The sequence below is a fragment of the Lithobates pipiens genome, unplaced genomic scaffold (assembly GCF_037356315.1).
Source record: "Lithobates pipiens isolate NorthernLeopardFrog02 unplaced genomic scaffold, aLitPip1_a1.2 Scaffold_19, whole genome shotgun sequence".
Classification (NCBI taxonomy): Eukaryota; Metazoa; Chordata; class Amphibia; order Anura; family Ranidae; genus Lithobates; species Lithobates pipiens.
The window spans coordinates 527,115,706-527,135,685 of record NW_027507764.1 but is presented as its reverse complement, the minus strand read 5'-3'; the positions used below and the strand labels follow the sequence as shown (position 1 = coordinate 527,135,685).

Below are 19,980 nucleotides of genomic sequence, written 5' to 3'. Positions count from 1 at the left end.
AGTATCCAAGCCTTTCTTAAAGCAATCTACTGAACTGGCCAGAACCACCTCTGGCGGGAGTCTATTCCACATTTTCACTGCTCTAACTGTGAAGAAACCTTTCCGTACTTGAAGCTGAAATCTCTTTTCCTCCAGACGTAAAGAGTGCCCCCGTGTCCTCTGGGTTGACCGTACAGAGAACAACTCAACACCAAGTTCACTATATGGACCCCTAATATATTTGAACATGTTAATCATATCCCCCCTTAATCTCCTCTTCTCAAGGGTATAATCTCCTATGACCAAGGGTAGGAAGGCATCTGCTTCCATTAAGTCTGGTAAACCCCTCTCTTCTCAGAACAGTGTGCCAGCTTTTCCCAACAGCAGATCCAACATGATGTCACAGATAGAGGATGAAGAAGCTGCACTGCTGGAGCAAGACAACTTTACTGCCCTAATGCAGGTGATCACTGACTGTAAGTCCACCCTTACAGGGAAAACCAATTCCTTACAGCTGGAAATGGCTCTTATCCGCAAAGATGCTGATAAAAGCCAAACGCGGGTGATTAAAGTTGAACACCGGGTGGGTGACTTAGAAGAGCTTCTCCAGGAACATTCAGGTGACCTAAACTCCCTTAAGACTAAGGTAAAATCACATGAATCATGGGCGGAGGACGCTGAAAATAGAAATAGGAGGAATAACCTCTGCATCGTGGGCTTACCTGAGGAGGTGGAAGGCTCTGTTCCCACAGCCTTCAATGAACAGCTGCTTCGTTCCCTGCTCCCCCAGGCCCCATTTTCAGCCTACTTTGTGGTAGAGAGGGCACACAGGATGCTTGCAACGCAAGGCCTCTGCAGTAACCCCCCACACACCTTTATACTGAAGGTTGTTAACTTTCGTGATAGAGACCTGGTGCTGAGAGAGGCCAGGAAAACTGATGTCTTATGATATGAGGCCACCAAAATTATGATATCCCTGATTACTCTGTGTATATTTAAAGGCACCGACGTTCCTTTGAGCGGGTTAAACTTAACCCCAGGAACAGGAAGGTGGAATACAGTATGCTTTTCCCGGCCCAACAGCAGGTACAAGATGGATAGATAGTCCAGTTCTTTACATCTCCTGAATATGCCTCCAGATTACAGGACACTCTCTCTACTACATTTAATACCCACCTTTAATGCTGCCTTGCTTTATTCCTGTTGTCCTGTGAAGTGTTGGCCCTATTACTGCACGCACACTGTCTTTTGTTCCCTCTCCTGTTGCCTGAGGACCCAGGTGAAGCCCAATGGACTGGATGGCGGCCCTCGTTGTAACCCTTTGCCCTTCCGGCTGGCCCTGGATACCAAGCTGTCTACTGAACCTTGTTTATGTTTGCAACACGTTTCAAGGTTTTTGCCCCCCAAAACTCACTGGGTGACCCTTTGATCTACCGAAACCATTTATCCTTGTCGTTCATCTTCCTTTTTGCTGGTACAAGTGGACTCTCCTATGTTGGAACTGCGTCAACTTCTTAAAGCTGTCACCTCTGGTGCTCCACGGTGCACTTCCCCCATTGAAAGTAGCCAAGTTTGGTTGTGGGATCCAAGCGCACCCTGGTTTTACGGAGTGGGGGAGGGTTTGTTGGTTTTCATTTTAAACGTTTTCTGCTGTTATTTTATTTTTCTCTTTAAGGCACACTACATTGCTATATATCTGTCGAGAGGCCACGAATGATTCTGCTTGGACCCCCCTACAGAGCATTACCCTGTGTCTAAAATATATGATATATCTGTTTCATGCAATTATCAGAAGGAGATCAGGAGTATATTCATTTTCACCCACAATCTGACATAGCTTCCTTATCTGTGATTACCTGGAATGTCAGGGGTCTAAATTCTAAGATCAAACACTCCTTTGTCTTTACATATATGAAAAAATATCATCCCCATATCTGCATTTTGCAAGAAATGCATCTTATGGGCAGTAGAATACTTGCACTTAAAAAGCCCTGGGTAGGTTCATACTATCATTCCACCCACAACTCGTATTCCCAAGGAGTCAGTGTTTTGGTTCACAAATCTTTGCAGTTTAATCTCTCTGATCTCCACCTAGATACTGAGGAAAGATATGTGGTGCTCCATTCACTCTGTAACATTCTGGATCTTATAATTGTGGGTCTATATATTCCCCCACCAGCTAACATGTCCCTTCTGTTTAAATTAGCACCTATTATAGCACAATATCCAAATGCACATATTATACTGACTGGGGATTTTATTATGCCCCTTAACCCTGCTATGGATAGCCTTAATGCAGGCTCTAGTGTAGATTCTCCCTTATCCCGATGGGAGGAGACATACGGGTTGTGTGACAACTGGCGGTATTTTTACAAGACTCATGTCAATGATATATCTGCCCCCTTCCATACCTTGTTGCAGACCATGCTAGAGACTGAATACAATTTAAAATCAGCGCTCAGTGGAACTCAACATGAATGCAATCAATTAATTAAAAATATCACATTGGGGGACGTGTCCGGAAGCCGAGCTGGAAGGACGCTGTGAGTGAGAGCTCTCCTCCAGCCCAGCGCTACATCGGCATCCATCGGGGGTCATTCGCCGCAGTTCATGGGGAGATCACGGGCCACTAGGTCCTCTTCCGCCCGGGGGTCATCTCAACTGCCCCCGGGCTCCTCGGCCTCTCTGAAGGCCTTCTTTCTACAGCCCGGAGGATCGCCGAGCGGGGGCCGCAAGATGGCGCCGGCCGACCCGGCCACGCTGCGGAGGGGTCCGGCCTCGCCTCCTCCCCCGCTGCATCCGCGAGATCCTTATGTGGAGCACCATGCGGCCCCCCTCCGGGACATGGCCGGCCTGCACTCCACCGCTGATTCCCCCCGCGGGTCCCGGGGCACCCAGGCCGGGCAGGAGGACAGGCCGCGGTCCGGTGTAGGCCGTGACCTCAAGATGGCGCCGGGGACGCAGCATGGGCGCTCTCTTCCACCGCCTGAACACAGCCGATCGGATCACCAGGAGGGCCGCTGGTCCCCGCAGGAGCCGCCACACGCCAGAGAAAGGCTAGGGGTGAGTGACGGTTCCCCCTCCCCCCCACCCCATCCTCCGCTCCGCTGAGATTACAAGCTGCAGCCCCCCCCCTCCTCTACTCAATGCTCAGAGGCCTTCCGCCGCTTGTTGCGGACGGCCTCGGACCCGGCCATAGCGGGGTCTTTCTCTCCCTACTTGCTGGGGGCCACGGAGGACCCCTCCCGTTCCGCAGGAGCCGCAGCACCCCCCCTGGCTGAGGGGGGGCCCTACGTATGCAGCAACCACCCGTTCCCCCTAAGGCCCAAAGACTGCCTCGATCCAGGGACGCCAGCCTACCCCGACCCCAAGTAGCCAGCCACCCTACTTATGCTCAGGTGGTCCACCCCCACTCCCCACTTCCACTAGAAGTCCGTCAGGACCCCTCATCCGGATCTCCCCACGCCACGTCCTGGTCGGACCATCTGAATCCCCCACCATCCTGGCCCCTCTCTTTGGCAGCAAGGTCGCAACAGGGATGCTCCCCTCGTCGCCACCCCATTTCCCGCCGAGGCATCACGACGGTGGATATCCCCCCTGGCACGCCTATTTGACAGCCATTCCCACAAAAGAAGACTTTAAACAACTTGTAGCGGATGTGAAGGCCACATGTCGCGCTGAAATACAGTCACTGCACGCCGGCCTCAAACACCTAGCTGAACGGGTCGAGATGGCTGAGGAGGAGATCCAGGAGACTAAGCTGGCTGTCCATCGCACCCAGGTGGAGAACTCGGACCACCAGCTCCTACTACGCGACATGCAGCGCCATGTGGAAGATCTCGACAACAGGGGTCGGCGGAACAACATCCGCGCCCGCGGCCTCCCCGAAGCTGAGGGCCCCGAGGATCTGCAGGCCTCTTTGCAAGCTCTCTTCAACGGGATGTTGGGGGAAGACCCAGCCAAACCCATAGAAATGGACAGGGCCCACCGCGCCCTCCGACCCAAAGGTCCTGCCTCCAAGCCGAGAGATGTTATTTGCCGGATCCATTCTTTCCCCCTCAAGGAAGACATCATGCGTAAATACCGCTCCATCCGCAACCTTATGTTCGACAATGCTCCGATCCAGATCTACCCGGATGTCTCCTGGATAACCCTTCAAAAACGACGGCTGCTGCTGCCCCTTCTCCGAGCCTTGCAGGACCAGGACATACCCTACCGCTGGGGATTCCCCTTTTGTCTTACGGCCAGACACCAGGGGAAATCTGCATCCCTCCGATTCCCAGAGGACCTGGCCCCCTTCTGTGACACCCTGGGCCTGCCAGTCCCCAAGCTCCCTGACTGGGACTTGATTGCTTCTCCGCTGGTGATCTGGCAGAAAGTTCCCTCAGCCAAACGGCACAGAGGACCAAAGCCGGCTCGCAAAGCACCTTTACACCAGTGACATGGATGAGCCCAGTCCAGTGGACGTCTCCCCTTTGCAGTTTTAGCTTCCCCCCTGTTTTTGGGGGTTCTTTTTTCTCCCCCCCCCCGATTGCCGAAGCTACATGTTTAACTTGCTTTTTCTTTCCCCGGGCTGATTCAGGTTGAGTTCCAGGACTGTTTCTGCCCCCCTCCCCCCGTGGTTTTGCACTAGTTGGTTCCTTTTGTGGTGTGGACTGTTGGTGCCTCCCTGACCCGGGTTCTTTTTTCCTGGATTTTTTGGTCAGGGAGTCGATAAGGAACTGTACAGATCCGGTGTCCCTATAGGACCTCTGGACCTGTTGTTTAATAATGTTCTCCTCCTTTTTTTTTTGTATTGTGTTATTGTTTTTCTTCTTTCCCTTCTTTCTAGGCTTTCTCCCCCCCTGGTCTTACCTGTGACGCTCTGCCAGCGGTTCTCCCGGTCGCCGCCCCTCCTCCAGTGGTCGCTGCTCCTTCCGAGGCATCTAGGCCTCCATCTAAGTAAGTTAAGTATGCCCTGTACCCCACCCTTACTTGATCATGGCTAAGATTTTATCCCTTAATGTACACGGCCTGAACTCCAACAAAAAACGACACCTAGCACTTAGGGAGTTCCGGCAGGCAGGGGCAGATATAGTGATGGTCCAAGAAACGCACTTTGACCGGGGAGACTCCTTTACATTCGCCTCCAGATATTTTCCTCAGGTTTATCAGGCTTTTAACCCACGGAAGAGGGCAGGAGTCGCAATTCTTTTTCGACAGGGCACCCCCTTTACTTGCACCTCCATATACCTAGACCCACGAGGCCACTACATCCTTCTCCGCGGTCTGTGGCGCACGCAGGCCTTGACCCTCTGCGTCATCTATGCCCCCAATGTCCGTCAACACCAATTTCTGTCCAGGGTGTTTTCCCGCCTGTTCAAGACACCCCCCCGGGCTTCTGGTGATAGGGGGGGACTTCAACCTTACTCAATCCGCACTCTGTGATCGCCTGGCTGTAGACCCTCGGGCACCCCAGGCCAGGACCTTCAGAGACTCTAGGCTGTTCCGCCAGATCACCAGAAGGCGGGGCCTTTTTGACGCCTGGCGTGCCCTGCACCCACAGGACCGCCAATACACTTTTTACTCGGCCCCCCACAGCACACACTCACGTATCGATTATTTTTTTTGTCAACAACGCGACGCTTAGGGTGGTCCACTCTGCACATATACTCCCCATCTCCTGGTCAGACCACGCCCCCATAACTCTATCCCTAGAATTGGACCTCCCCCTCCGTAAGCCCTGCACCTAGAGGCTGAACAATTATCTCCTGCAGCATGCTCCGGCAAAGGCGGAGCTGGAGGTCTCGCTCCGGCACTATTTTGTCGAGAACGATACCCCAGACATCTCCCTCACTACCCTCTGGGCCGCTCACAAGGCGGTCATCCGGGGGCGTTGTATTGCCCTGTCCTCGGTCTTGAAGCGGGACGCACGGGCCGCTGGGTTACTGGCCGAGAAACGACTCACGACCTTAGAGGCCCGTCTTGCAGCATCCCCCTCCCTATCCACTCTTAAGCAAATTGTGCAGGCTAGGCAGATGCTTCGGGACCTGGCGTTGGGGTCGGTAGAGAAAGCACTGGTCCGCCTACGACAACTCTACTACAAGGGAAACAAAGCACAGTCACTGTTGGCCCGGAAGTTGGCAGACCGCACAGTGTCCTCCACTCCGGCCCAAGTTAAAAACAGGGGGGGAGACCTTTTGACCCACCCCCAAGCGATAGTGGATGCGTTCGCGGATTTCTACACGGACTTGTACAATAGACCTGACATCCCCCACAACCCCCCCGACCCCGGGCCTGTCTACCCGTTATACCCAGTACTTGGAAGACATCGTACTACCCCGACTGCAGGACACGGACCTCCAGGAGTTGAACACCTCTATTACTGAGGAAGAGCTCCTCGAGACTGTGAGGGCTCTTCCAGCCCACAAGTCCCCGGGACCGGACGGGCTCCCCTACGAGTATTACAAGACGTTTTTACCCCTCCTGAGCCCACATCTGACCAAAATGTTCAACTCCTTTCTCCGCCAAACCCCGGTCCCGACGGACATGCTGGGTTCATTTATTTCCCTCATTCCCAAGCCAGACAAAGACCCGACCTCTTGCGCTAGCTACTGGCCTATAGCTCTGCTGAATGCTGACCTTAAAATTTTCACGAAGCTCCTTGCAAACCGCTTAAACACGATCCTCCCTTCCCTAATACATAAGGATCAGGTGGGCTTTGTCCCCCTGCGACAGGCGGGGGACAACACCAGGAAGATCATTGACCTCATCGACGTGGCGAACAGAGATAACATGGCGTCTTTGGTGTTAAGCTTAGACGCCGAGAAGGCGTTCGACCGCCTCAGTTGGCCCTTCATGGAGGCCACGTTGCACCGTATGGGCTTCCGGGGCCCATTTCTGCGCGCGGTACAACACCTCTACACTACACCCTCCTCACAAGTTAGGACCCCCTTCGCCACATCTTCCACCTTCTCCATCGCTAATGGCACTCGCCAGGGCTGTCCGCTTTCTCCTCTTCTTTTTGCTTTGTGCGTGGAGCCTCTGGCCATTAGAAGTAATCCTGATATCCGTGGGATCCCAGTCAGGGGTAGAGAATTCAAGATTTCGCTTTTCGCGGATGATATTATCCTCACCCTGACTCAGCCTAGGATCTCACTACCCAATCTCCATTCAGAGCTGGACCGCTATGGAGGGCTCTCGGGCTATAAAATTAACTCTTCCAAATCGGTGGCCCTCCCACTAAACATGGTTACGGCTGAGACGACCCATTTACGTTCCGCGTTCCCATACAAATGGGAAAGCTCCTCCCTTAAATATTTGGGGGTCCTCCTTACACCGTCATTTCATACCCTGTACCAAGCCAACTTCCCTCCCCTCTATCGGACGATTAGGGATCTGATTCGTAAATGGAAGACCCACCACATCTCTCTCCTGGGACGGATTATGTCCATTAAGATGGTGGTCCTCCCCAAACTCCTATACTTGTTTCAGACATTGCCAATCCCGGTCCCATATGCTCAGTTACGCGCACTCCAGAGGGACCTGTTGGAATTTGTTTGGAACTACAGGAAACACCGGGTCCCGAGTTCTGTTATGATGGCCTCACGCCTAGACGGCGGCCTGGCGTTTCCTGATTTGGTTCGTTACTACCAGGCCACTCAGCTGCGGGCCGTAGCCTCCTGGTTCCCACAGAGATCGTTTTAATAGGTGGTCGGAGATCGAAAAAATCTGGTTAGCCCCGGTACATCCGAACAGTTTTCTCTGGGGTGCGAGTGTTGAGATAGACTCGGGTCGGCTTTTAGGGCCGATGGCTCAGCTCCGTCTGCTCTGGCGGAAGCTCTCCCGCGAGCACAGTCTCCATTCGGAGTTCTCCCCACTGACGTCCTTTCTGTATAACCCGCTCCTGCCAGCTGGTCTGACTCATCAGATGTCCTGGCCCTGGGCTTCGTGCGACCTGTTCCACCTAGGGCACCTGGTAGATCCCAGAACAAGAAAGCTTTTGTCCTTCTCGGAGCTCCAGGACAAGCACGACCTCCCCAGACAAATGTTCTACAGCTACTTACAAATTCGACATTTTGTGCAGTCTAAAGCCCCTCACCTACATCTCTCCCCGCCCTCTCCTTTTGAACAGATAATTCTGGAAGGCAGACATCGCAGAGGCTTGATCTCGGACATCTATCGCATTCTTAACACATACCATTTCCTAACGAAGGGCAAACATTCCTATATGAGACGCTGGGAGAGGGAGTTGGGTGAGGAGCTCTCCCTCGAGACTTGGCAGGGGGTGTGGGGCCAGGCGGCCAAGTCCTCTTTGTGCACGTTGTACAAAGAGAACTCCTACAAAATAATTTTTTTCTGGTATCAGACCCCGGACATACTCCACAAAATATACCCCTCCACCTCAGACCGCTGCTGGCGATGCCTGAAGGAGCGGGGCTCCCTGTTCCACATTTACTGGGCCTGTTCCTTGATCGCCCCGTACTGGCTAATGGTCCGAAGGCTGCTCCAGCGCTTGTTTGACGTTCCAGTACCCCACTCCCCTAAATTATTTTTACTAGGCCTGTCCCAACCCACACTGGCCAGGCCTGGTCGGAAGCTCCTCAGACATGTCTTAACAGCGGCCCGTTGTTTGATAGCCTTAAACTGGAAAAGCCCAGTGCCCCCATCGAGGGAGGCCTTATACGCCAGGATAAAAGATGTTGAGCTCATGGAGAAGATGACAGCCAGAATGAGGGATAGGCTGGAGGAGCATGACCTGGTCTGGAGTAGATGGCGGCTGCTGGAGGATTGATGGCGAACCGGTATGGATGTGGTGATGTAGACCGCTGGCGCTCTAGTTCCTTTTCCGTTTCTTCTTCCTTGTCTCTCACTTCTTCTCTTCTCCGCCTTTTTTGTGTATGTTGTTGATGGTCTCTGTCCTGTTTTCCGTGTGGCATATGAGCTGAGCAGTAGACCCTGGGTGGCTTCGTGGTTTCCTGTGCGGATGCTTGACTCTCTGTGTCTCTCATCCCACTCTGCACCCCTGGTCGAACCGCCTGTTTTTGCTATACCACCCTATACCATGTTATTTTATGCTGTATCTCTGCAATGGGCCCTCCAAATTTTGGGAGCCTTGCTGCTTTTGCTGTATGCCTGCACTAATATCTCTGTTTTACGACCACGAAAAATAAAATTGTTATTTGAAAAAAAAAAAATATCACATTTAATCAAAAGAGAAGCACAGAGGTAAAATCATTAATATCCAGCACAACAGTGAGGGATGCACTTATTGCACAGTCAAGTAAAAATCCAAAAGTAGGAATAAAGCAAAAGTAATAGTACACTGTGCCACCTTCCTTCAGAAAACAAGGGGTTAACTCTCGGCTATAGATCTATTAACAGGTAGCCAAAGCATAGAGGACTCATAGTTCCATGTTGCAGAAACCTGGCAATTCACTTATCGCAGGCTGCTGTCCACTTGAAAAACATGTGCGCTGTTTTAATCTCAAGTTGAGATGACCAGGGATCAGACAGCGCTGCGCCAAGACAGTCACCAGAGTACCTCTATTCACGATGAGCAGCGTCCTATAGTGTATATCCGAGAAACGTCGGATTCATGTGAACCTCTCTCCAGAAGTTTTTTCAGCTGCACTGGATACCACTCGGAATCACTAGTTTTTAATCAGACTTTGATAGGTTATCTCCAATAAAGCTGGCCATACACCGTGAAATTTTCTTATTCAATTTCCTTTGGGTTTGCCTTCAGCTGTGTGGTACAAGGGCCTGTCTGATTGCACACACATTGAAGGTGTTTGGATTTGGCCTCATATTGTGTGGTTTTATGTAGATCTGGGGGAGATCCATAGAGAATTGTATGGTGTATGGCCAGCATAGGACCAAAAAATCTTAGCACTGGAGTTTTGTGTTGTTGATTCATGCTAGAGACTGACTCTATCCCCCCCTCCATGACAGAAGCAGTGGCTGTAGTGGTGCCCAAGCCAGGGAAGGATCAAGGACTCTGTGCGTCCTACCGTCCGATCTCCCTACCTAATGTAGATGCCAAATTGTTCACCAAAGTACTTGCAAATCACCTTAAAGCGGACCTCCACCCTAAAGTGGAAGGTTCGCTCATCTGATCCCTCCCCACCTCCGGTGCCACAATTGGCACCTTTCAGGGGGGAGGGGGGTGCAGATACCTGGATAATCCAGGTATCTGCACCCACTTCCGGGACAAGCTAGATGCAGCTAGCCGCAGATGCCCCCCCCCCTCCCCCCGTTGTGTTCTGGTGCAGTAGGGAACCGGGCAGTGAAGCCGCAAAGCTTCACTTCCCGATTCCCTGACAGAGGATGGCAGGGGCAGTGGAGAGACGAGCGATTGCTCGTCATCTGCCGCCGACATCACTGGACCCTGGAACAGGTAAGTGTCCATTTATTAAGTCAGCAGCTGCAATATTTGTAAGTCACTGCTATTCCCTCTAACACTTTCACCCCCCCGTCTTCACTGTCCTAGATCTCGCTAATTTCGCTACTTAGGTATTGAGATTTAGAACTCCCTTACTTCATACCTCACTAAAAGCGTATACACAATTTTGCACCAACTTACTACTAGATGCCAGAACTGGAAAACACTACCCCTTTCCTTGGTAGGCAGAATTAAACTATTAGAAATGTCTTCACAAATTTTATACATCTTTCGTAACACTCCAGTCCCCATTCCTAGTTTCTTCTTTGTAAAACTGGACCAAATTGGCTGGGTCAATCCCATCTGGGCTAGGTCAACCCCACAAATCGCAGAAACCACCCAGCAACTACCATTGTCCATGGGAGGTCTGGCACTGCCCTGCTTTCGCCAGTACTACTGGGTGGCGGTGTTGGTGACTGTGCACTGGTGGTTTGACTAACCCAAGTCCAATTCCGACGGTCAACTTAGAGGCAGCCATCCTAGGTTCATACTCTGCCTTGAGTAAACTAGTCTTTAGAAACAAAGGCACATGCTACCATAACAATCCCAATGACTACCACAGTTAAGGTGTGGACCACAGATTTCGTGGCTCATAGGTAACCCTTATGAAATTTGCCAATTTCGCACCATTCCTGATCCTGCTGTTTGAGTGAGATATGGTATAATTATGCTGCAACACATTATGCCAAAGGGTGCATTGCTGCCGTATGATGCTCTTGAAGAGGAAGTAAACCCTGATGACTGCTCTAATGCAAAATAAGAAAAGAAAAATGAAATAGATGCTAATAGTCTGCAGGAGATCTGCAAAAAATGAAATTGATGTTAATATACTGCAGGAGATCTGATGGAAATAAATAGTAATCTGCAAAAAAAAATAAGTGAAATGGCTGTTAATAGTCTACAAGAGATCTGCTAAAAAAAGAAATAGTTGCTAATAGTTTGCAGGAGATCTGGTGAGAAAACTAAATAGATACTAATGGTCTGCAGGAGATCTGCAAAAAAATTAAATATATGATAATAGTCTGCAGGAGATCTTATGGAAACAAATAGTAATCTTTTATATTCAAATTTGAATTCATTGTATACGAAATTTGAATGTCGGAATTTTTTATATATATATATATATATATATATATATATATATATATATATATATATATATATATATAATAATTATAAAAAAAACATTTTTCGTATAGAATGAATTCGAATTTGAATAGAAAAGATTAGAATGGAAATAGAGATTAGACTAGAAAAACAATAGAACAGAATAGAATATAGATACTATCTATTTCATAGCCATCTTCCGAAATTCACATTTAGTATATAATAATTTCGACTTTAATAGAAAAGATTTTAATAGTATATAAGAATAGACTAGAAAAACAATAGAACAGAATAGAATAAAATATAATATATTATATTCTGTTCTATTGTTTTTCTAGTCTATTCTCTATTTCTATTCTAATCTTTTCTATTCAAATTGGAAATTCATTCTATACGAAATTCTGAAAGAAATATATATATGGACAATATATCAAGTACTTTTCTGCAGAAGAGAATGACATTTTGCGACCCGACTTTGGGGCCACTTATCTCGGGGCCACTTGCAGCTAGGAACCCCAAATTTGGTATGCAAACACAATAGAACTAGCACTACAAAATCACAAAAAGTCGGGTCGCAAAATGTCATTCTCTACTGCAGAAAAGTGCTTAACATTTTGCGACCTAAAATTGGGGCCCCGTAACTCGGGGTCACTTGGAGCTAGAAACCCCAAATTTGGAGATGTTGTAGTGCTAGTTCTACTGTGTTTGCATACCAAGCATTTGGGGTTTCTAGCTACAAGTGGCCCCAGAGATACATGGCCCCAAATTGGGTTGGAAAATGTCATTTTTCGAATTTGATTAGAATTAGATGCATCCGAATGTCCGAATAATGAAAATTCGTCTGAATTTCGATTCGGAACAAAACAAAATGCACATGTCTACCTCTCTATAAACTCACTTATCTAAGCTGCAAATGTCCTAAAAAATCACCAAAATCTGGGGTGAAATCTAGACCTTCAGCTATCGACCAATTGATGTTATAATCCATTACTAACAGATTGATGTATGTGCTACTGTGCTGGGTATATAATATTATTCTCTCTCCTCCCCCACCCCCCCTTCTCCTCCCCTCTCCCCTCCGACCCTTTCCGCCCCTTCCCATCTCCTTATCTGGTTTATACTTGACTTATTATATGTAATTATATCCGGTTATACTGAAATGCTTTCGATTCTAAGGTTCAATATTTCTAGATATGTCTTAACTGCCTTACTCAGTCTGACTATACAAAGTACTGTCTTGAACAATAAGTCTTAATGAACTTGCAGTTCTGTTTGATGTTTTCATTTTTTTTTTTACATTTTGATAAATAAAAACTTTTCAGTTAAAAAAAGGTACATAAAGGTAAACATGTACCCTCAATAACCGTAACTGACTGTAGAATTCAACTCCAGTATATATGTAAAACATGCCATTTTTTGAACGGTGATGCTGAACAGGGGCCAGGGGAGGTAATTTGACAGTTGAGTTTCGCTGTATTTATAAATTTCAACTGTAATGTCATCATACAGTATTGCTGTACAATATCACTCAACAGCCATTGCATAAGACTGCTCAGAGCAACAATAGTGTGATTTTATATATTAGAGATGGGTATGATTTCACTGACATGCATTAATTATAACTTTTTTTTTATATGCTTCAGATTTCCAGCCAAGTACTTTGGAAAACTCTTCGGACTAATGATGTCACTTTCTGCTGTCATAGCACTTTTTCAGTATCCTGCATTTTACATTATACAAACCCATCTCCACGGTGACCCCTTATATGTATGTAATCAGATGTTCGGGATTCTTGGGAAACATTGGGCGGATGAGCAATATATTATCAAAAAGATAAATACAATGTTCACACAAATTTTGAGATAACTAGACTAGACCTTTATTATTGCCAAAAGCTAATTAAAATGTATACAATAACCCAGAAAATGTGATAAAACTATTTAAAAAACAAATATTTACCTAAGGCAGATTTCTACACCTATACTATCGTCATTCCAATAGAGGAAGTATGCAACCCCTACGTGGTATCAGATCCAGGTTTTTTTTTTGTTCAACAGTTATTATAGCTGGCTGTGAAGACAGTTTCAAAGTAAACCTTGCTTTGTTCAAAGAACAAAGCAACAGGTTCACTTAATTTCCACCATTGTGTGTTGTGTACCCTTATCTCTTCACTCACCCACCATTGTGTAAGCTGCAGGTTGATCTGGTCTACACGGGGCTAAACTCTTTTCTCACTCCTACGTGACAGTACCGTTGTCTGAGTTTTGGAGGAAGGGGAAATAGTTGTATACTCCTCATAGACATGTGCAATTAGTTTCAGTCCGAATATAAATTCAGAGTTATTCTGAGATTTGGATGTATGAATCTCCAAATGAAAGAGTAATGAATTTAGTTGAAATTAGTTTAATTTTGTTTCATATATTCGTTTTCTAACAATTTTTTTATTTTATTTTAATTAGGATCAGTCAAAAAGTGATCGACCGATTAGAATTATGTGTGAAAAATAGCTGGTTGTTAAGGTGCGGGCCAGGAAGCCGGCCGCTGTGTCCTTAACAACCGATTACTCATCAGCTGATGAATATAAAAAAAAATGCAAAAATGCAGAAATGAAACAGCGTGGGGTCCCCCCTACCAATCCATTCCAGGCCCCTCAGGTCTGGTATGAGTTTTAAGGGGAACCCCACACCAGATAAAAACAAATGGCGGGGTCCCCCCAAATCCATACCAGACCCTTACATGGGCATGAAGCCTAGAAGGCCAGGAAAGGGGGGAGAAGAGTGGGCGCCCCTTCCCCTCTTGAACTATACCAGGCCACATGCCTTCAACATGGGGGTGCTTTTGGGCAAGGGGGGCCTTACTCCCCCAAAGCACCTTGTTCTTGCACCTTGGCCTCTTTCCCACAACCCTGGCCAGTGGTTGAGGGGATCTGCAGGTGGGGGGGCTTATCGGAATCTGGAAGCCTTCTTTAACAAGGGGGCCCTCAGATCCCTGCCCCCAATGTAAATAACTAAGGGAGGGGCCACCTGTTGATGCCATCCAGTGACCTTCACCCCCTTGTGACATCATCGACCGAGGTATGCTGGGTTGATGATGTCACAAGGGGGTATGATGCCACCAGATGATGTCGCTGGGTCATAGCTATTTTAACAACTGGCATCTTGCGCCATGATTGACGATGGATCTACACTGGGGGACTTTATTTTAAAAAAAAAAGGACTTGTCAAAAACTGTTTTTTTTTTTTTGTTTTTACACTTTTTTGTACTCCATACTCATTCACATAGGGGGGCCGGGATCTGGGGGACCCCCTTGTTAAAGGGGACTTCGAGATTCTGATAAGCCCCCACAATTATTGGCCAGGGTTGGGGGTAGAGGCCCTTATCCCCATCAACATGGGGAAGGAAAGCTTTGGAGATGCTTTTGCTGCCCCAAAGCACCCCCCCATGTTGAGCACTTGTGGCCTGGTATGGTGCTTGCTCATCCCCCCTACCCTTCCTGGCCTGCTGGGCTGCATGCTTGGAAAAGGGTCTGGTATGGATTTTGGGGGGTACCCCACACCGTTTATTTTTTTACATTTTGGCATGGGGTTCCCCTTAAAATCCATACCAGACCCAAAGAGCCTGGTATGGATTGGGGGAGGACCCCACACAGTTTTTTTTCTGCATTTTTCATTGCTGCCATTCTTTTGTTTACATTTCAGCTGTCAGTGGGGAAGCCCGCTGATAGCTGATGATTCATTGGTTGTTAAGGACGCAGCTGCTCCTTAAGAACCAGCTATTTTTCACACAGAATTCAAATCGGTCAATAGTTTTTTAAACCAATCCATATTCAAAACGTTCCGACAGTTTGTAACTCTTTAGAAAATTACTAAACAAAATGAAATTAAATTAATCAAAACAAATTCCAAAATGAATCATCAAAACAAAATTTGTAACATAACGAATCTGTCCAAAAATGTCTAGCTTCTCACACCTGGAAGTTCCTTTTCAGTTCAGGCAGGCAAACGGATCAACAAATGAGCAAAGGGAAGATAATTATATGTAAAGAACATATGCACAATTACAAATTCCCTAGCCATCTAATCTAAAAAACACTCACCCCGCTGCATATTCAGGCCTCTTTCACATGACCGATCCGCTCAGGTCCGCTTGTCAGTTTTTTAGGCGGACCTGAACGGGCGCTCCATAGACCTCTATGGAGCGTCAGATGTCAGCGGTAACATGTCCGCTGACATCCAACCCGCTCCGATGAAGTGTGACGGAGGAAAAACCTACTTTTTCCATATGTCATCGGATCGGGTGATGACGGACTGCATAGGGGAGAGCAGCGATCTGACAGTTCCGTCCCTGCGCAGTGTGCAGAGATGGACCTGTCATCTTCCTGCTCAGCGGGGATCGACAGAACGATCCCCGCTGAGCAAGCCGATGTCCACGGGGCAGATCATCACTGATCCATCCGTGTGAAAGAGCCCTAACTCAGCATACCAACCATGGCATCTTGGCTGTTTAAATCTCCTGGGCAGATACTATTCCATGTATGTGGTGGTATACTAATCCTTTACTACACCAGACCAGTGGCGTATCATGCATGTGTGCCCTGTGACCCAGCCTGCACACATGGATGATTGTCCCTTGACAGCCAGGGATGATCGGTGTAGCTATATAACTTTTCAGCTGAGCAGACAGCTGCTTCTCCTTCTTTCCCTCCCACGGCTGTCAGCTGAAAAATGTCATACAGGGAGATCGGTGCTCACAGCTGTCCCTCCTGCCGCATCATCCCAACTGTTCCTGATGTCCTCCTCTGTCCCGCATCTTCCTCCACCTGTGTCCTCCTACGTGTCTTTCTCTGCCCCACTGTGTCTTCCTCCTCCACTCCCCTCGCTGTCCCACAGCCGGCTTACTTCCTCTCCTCTCCCACTGGCTGGGGGGGATATGTCAGAATGGAGAGCAGAGGAAAGGGCCCGTAAATATGTAATTTACCAGCCCCTTCTTGTTCTGAATTGGACACAGAACGATCGCTACCGATTACTCTAGTGTCCTCTGATAACTGAGCAGAGTAAACTGGTAAACTGTTACTCTGCTTCAGTTTATAAATGAACAGGAGCCACTGTGTCTCTGTTCATTCATCATCAATGCTGAAAAAGAGACAGGGAAATCTGTGTCCTCACTCCCTTTCGCCGTCTCAAAAGGGAGATGTCAGGGCTGATAGAATTTTTTTTATATATATAAATATTACAAAATGTTATTGTTTTACAATAAAATAAAAAATAAAATTGTAAAAAAATAAAAAACTACTGACACCACCCCCCACCCTACCAATACTGTCCACTGCCCCAAGCCCTTCCCCCCCCCCCCCCCCCAAAACAAAGCATTGTAAAAAACAAATGAAAAACAAATCAAACCGTAAAAAAATAAATACATAAACTGTTGGCATCTGCTGCTCTGCTGACACCGTCCACTCCCCCATACCCCCTGACCAACTTCGCCAGAAGCTGTCAGAGAATCCCTGTGAGACCTCGGAAACAGTCGCATGATTTGTCTCAAAGAATGGCTCAGGCGCGTGTATGCATGCGGGAGTCCACAATCGCGAATGTGCAATAGGCAGGCACGTGGGGCACAGTTCCTCTTGGCGCCAGACGAGCTATTTAAAGGGAGCCCAGTCTATTTTTTGCTGACAATCTTCAGCTGTGTCCTGTATCCTGATCTGATCCTATATGCTCTCCTAATTGCTGACCTGGTTTGTTCCTTGACCATGGCGTGTATCCTGTTTCTGTCTTGCTGCTCACCTCTGACCCAGCTCCGTTCCTGACTCTGGCTCTGTTACCATGGCTATTCCTGAGACTCTGCTTCCTCCTATGACCCTGGCTTCTGTTAACCTTTGGGTGCCTGCCTTGCTGTCTTCTGTTGCAGCTCTGCACAGAGCTGCATGCTCCAGTCTCCAGAAGCCTGATGAGCTGCCGGCCTGGAATCATCTACTTCAGGCACTCGCGTCCCTCCTGTCCCTGAGCTTCCTCTGTCTCATCCTCAGTGGGGCCAGGACAGGAGATATAAGAGAGACCCCATCAACTCAGTCTCCTATGAGGTACATGACAGTATCAGTCAGCCAATGATGGAGTCTGAAAGGGAGGCCTCTCCCCTGAAGGATATTTGTTGATCAATCTCCACACTTACATCATGCAAAGTCTGCAAAGAAAACCTAATCGCATGGAAGATCGATTGTCAGCTGGCACAGAGATTTTTGCCACCTTCGGGTCCTCCTGCTGTCACAGATGATGCTACCCAGACAGAGACCAGCACAATGCTTATGAACTGTACTTTTCCCTCCTGCCACAAACTTTCTCTATACAGGATGTTAAGGTGGAAATCATTATCTCTCTTCTTCTGGATGAGCCCCAATCCTGGGCTTATCACCTTCATGAGCAACATGACCCAGCCCTGCCATCTATGAACTTTTTTCTCTGCCATGTGTCAACTATACGCTGACCCTTTTCATTGTCAGACTGCAGAAGTGATGCTCAGCAAATTGCAGCAGGGTCAAAGGCCCATAGAGAATTATGTAACTCACTTTCATCTATGGAGTACCAATACCCAGTGGAATGAATCAGCTCTCCATTACCAGTTTTGCCTGGGTTTATCTGACACTCTAACAAATGAACTTGCCAGAGTGGGGGTACCAACAGCTTTGGAGGACCTGGTTAATCTTGTCATTCAGATTGACCAACGGCCATGAGAGCAACAGTCTGAGAAAACAAGCAGGGGCTCTTTGGTCCACCCCAGACCTGAGAATACCGTTTCCTGCATCACTGGTAACACAACAAAAGGCACCTCAAGGCCCCTCACAAAGGAGTTTTTGGAGACCCTCCCTGTCCGCAGCTGAACATGCGTCCACCTGGAACTGATCGAGTACACCTCACCTGCCTATGTCCCCTGAGACTTGCTAAAAGGACTATCCTGCCATTATAGACTCTGGTTCCTGTAGCTGCTTTGTGGACTCTAATTTTGAAGCCCAGCACAATCTTTATCTCTGTTCTAAGAAATAAAGGGTTTGTTGTTGGCTGATGGTTCTGCAATTTTGGGGCCCCTTACACAGTTTTAAGCCTGGGCCCCCCCCCCCTATCCCCAGACCTGACCATCAACATTCCCCAGGGCCCGCTAGGGTTGCCAACCTCGCGCAGCATTTTTTACTGACAAAACATGGAAAATGTACTAGCGGAGCACATTTTTTACTGACAACCTGAGAACTTACAGAATTCCTATTGAAAACGAACATATTGAATATTTTAACAGTATAAACATCATATGGAAACACTGACAATACCAACAACAAAGTAATTTGCTTGATTTACACTTAAAAAGTCAACACAGCACGAACTTATCAGACCCTGATATTTACTGGCAGTTGTAAAAAAATCACTGATTTTTACAAACTGTCAGTAAATTTAGTGGCGGTTGGCAACCCACGGGGCCCGCCCACTGGCAGTCCCGCAAGTTCCATCCCATGTCCTTCTCTTTCAGTCTCATCTCCCCCATCCCATGTCGTTCTCCTCCTCCTCTTCCAGTCCCATTTCCTTTATCCCGTGTCCTTTATTCTCCTCCAGTCCCATCTCCTCCATCCCACATCCTTCCCCTCCTTCAGTCTCCTCTCCTCCATCCCACATCCTCCTCCTCCAGTCCCATCCCACATCCTCCTCCTCCTCTAGTCTCATTTCCTCCTTCCTACATCCTCCTCCTCCAGTCCCATCTCCTCCATACCATGTCCTCCCTCTCCTCCAGTCCCATCGCCTTTTCCTCCTCCAGTCCCATGCCCTTATCCTTCTCCAGGCCCATCTCCTCCATCCCATCTCCTCCTTCTTCAGTTCCATCTCCTCCTCCAGTCCCATCTCCTCCATCCTCTTCCTCCTCCTCCAGTCCCATCTTTTCCATCCTCCTCCAGTCCCATCTCCTCCATCCCACATCCTTCTTCTCCTCCAGTCCCATCTCCTTTTCCTCCTCCAGTCCCATGCCCTTATCCTTCTTCAGGCCCATCTCCTCCATCACATCTTCTCCTTCTTCAGTTCCATCTCCTCCATCTCCTTCTCCTCCTCCAGTCTCATGTCCTTCTCCTCCTCCAGTCCCATATCCTTCATCCCATGTCCTCCTCCTCCAGTCCCATCTCCTCCATCCTAGGACTCCGGTTCTGGTGGCAACTGTCTCCAAAGGCATTTATCTCTCACTACCTGTAGTATCTATGGGACCTCACAATGGGACACAGATGATAAAAAAAAAAAAAGTATGTGGTTTTAACTCTTCCATAATTCAGCCAAAATGGAAAAAAAAAAAGTGCTTGCTTTATATATACTTTTTATACATAACTAGAATATCTAATAGAGTTATATCATTGCATGAGATTTCCCCTCAGTGGGGGAATCTCGCTGTGGGGAAATAGTTTGCAATTGTTTCCCCATATTATATATTTTGTGTGTGTGTGTGTGTGT

At 47.9% G+C, this 19,980-nt stretch overlaps 1 protein-coding gene across 6 annotated transcripts in view; it reads left to right on the top strand.

Annotated features, from left to right (window-relative positions):
- The window catches only part of SLC43A3 (solute carrier family 43 member 3), a 757,299-nt gene that overhangs the window by 714,644 nt on the left and 22,675 nt on the right, over positions 1 to 19,980 (top strand). For all 6 annotated transcript variants that reach the window (XM_077493191.1, XM_077493188.1, XM_077493193.1 and 3 more), the window contains one exon: positions 13,153 to 13,276. In XM_077493191.1, coding sequence (XP_077349317.1) covers positions 13,153 to 13,276 — 124 coding nt within the window. The remainder of the gene's footprint in view (positions 1 to 13,152; positions 13,277 to 19,980) is intronic.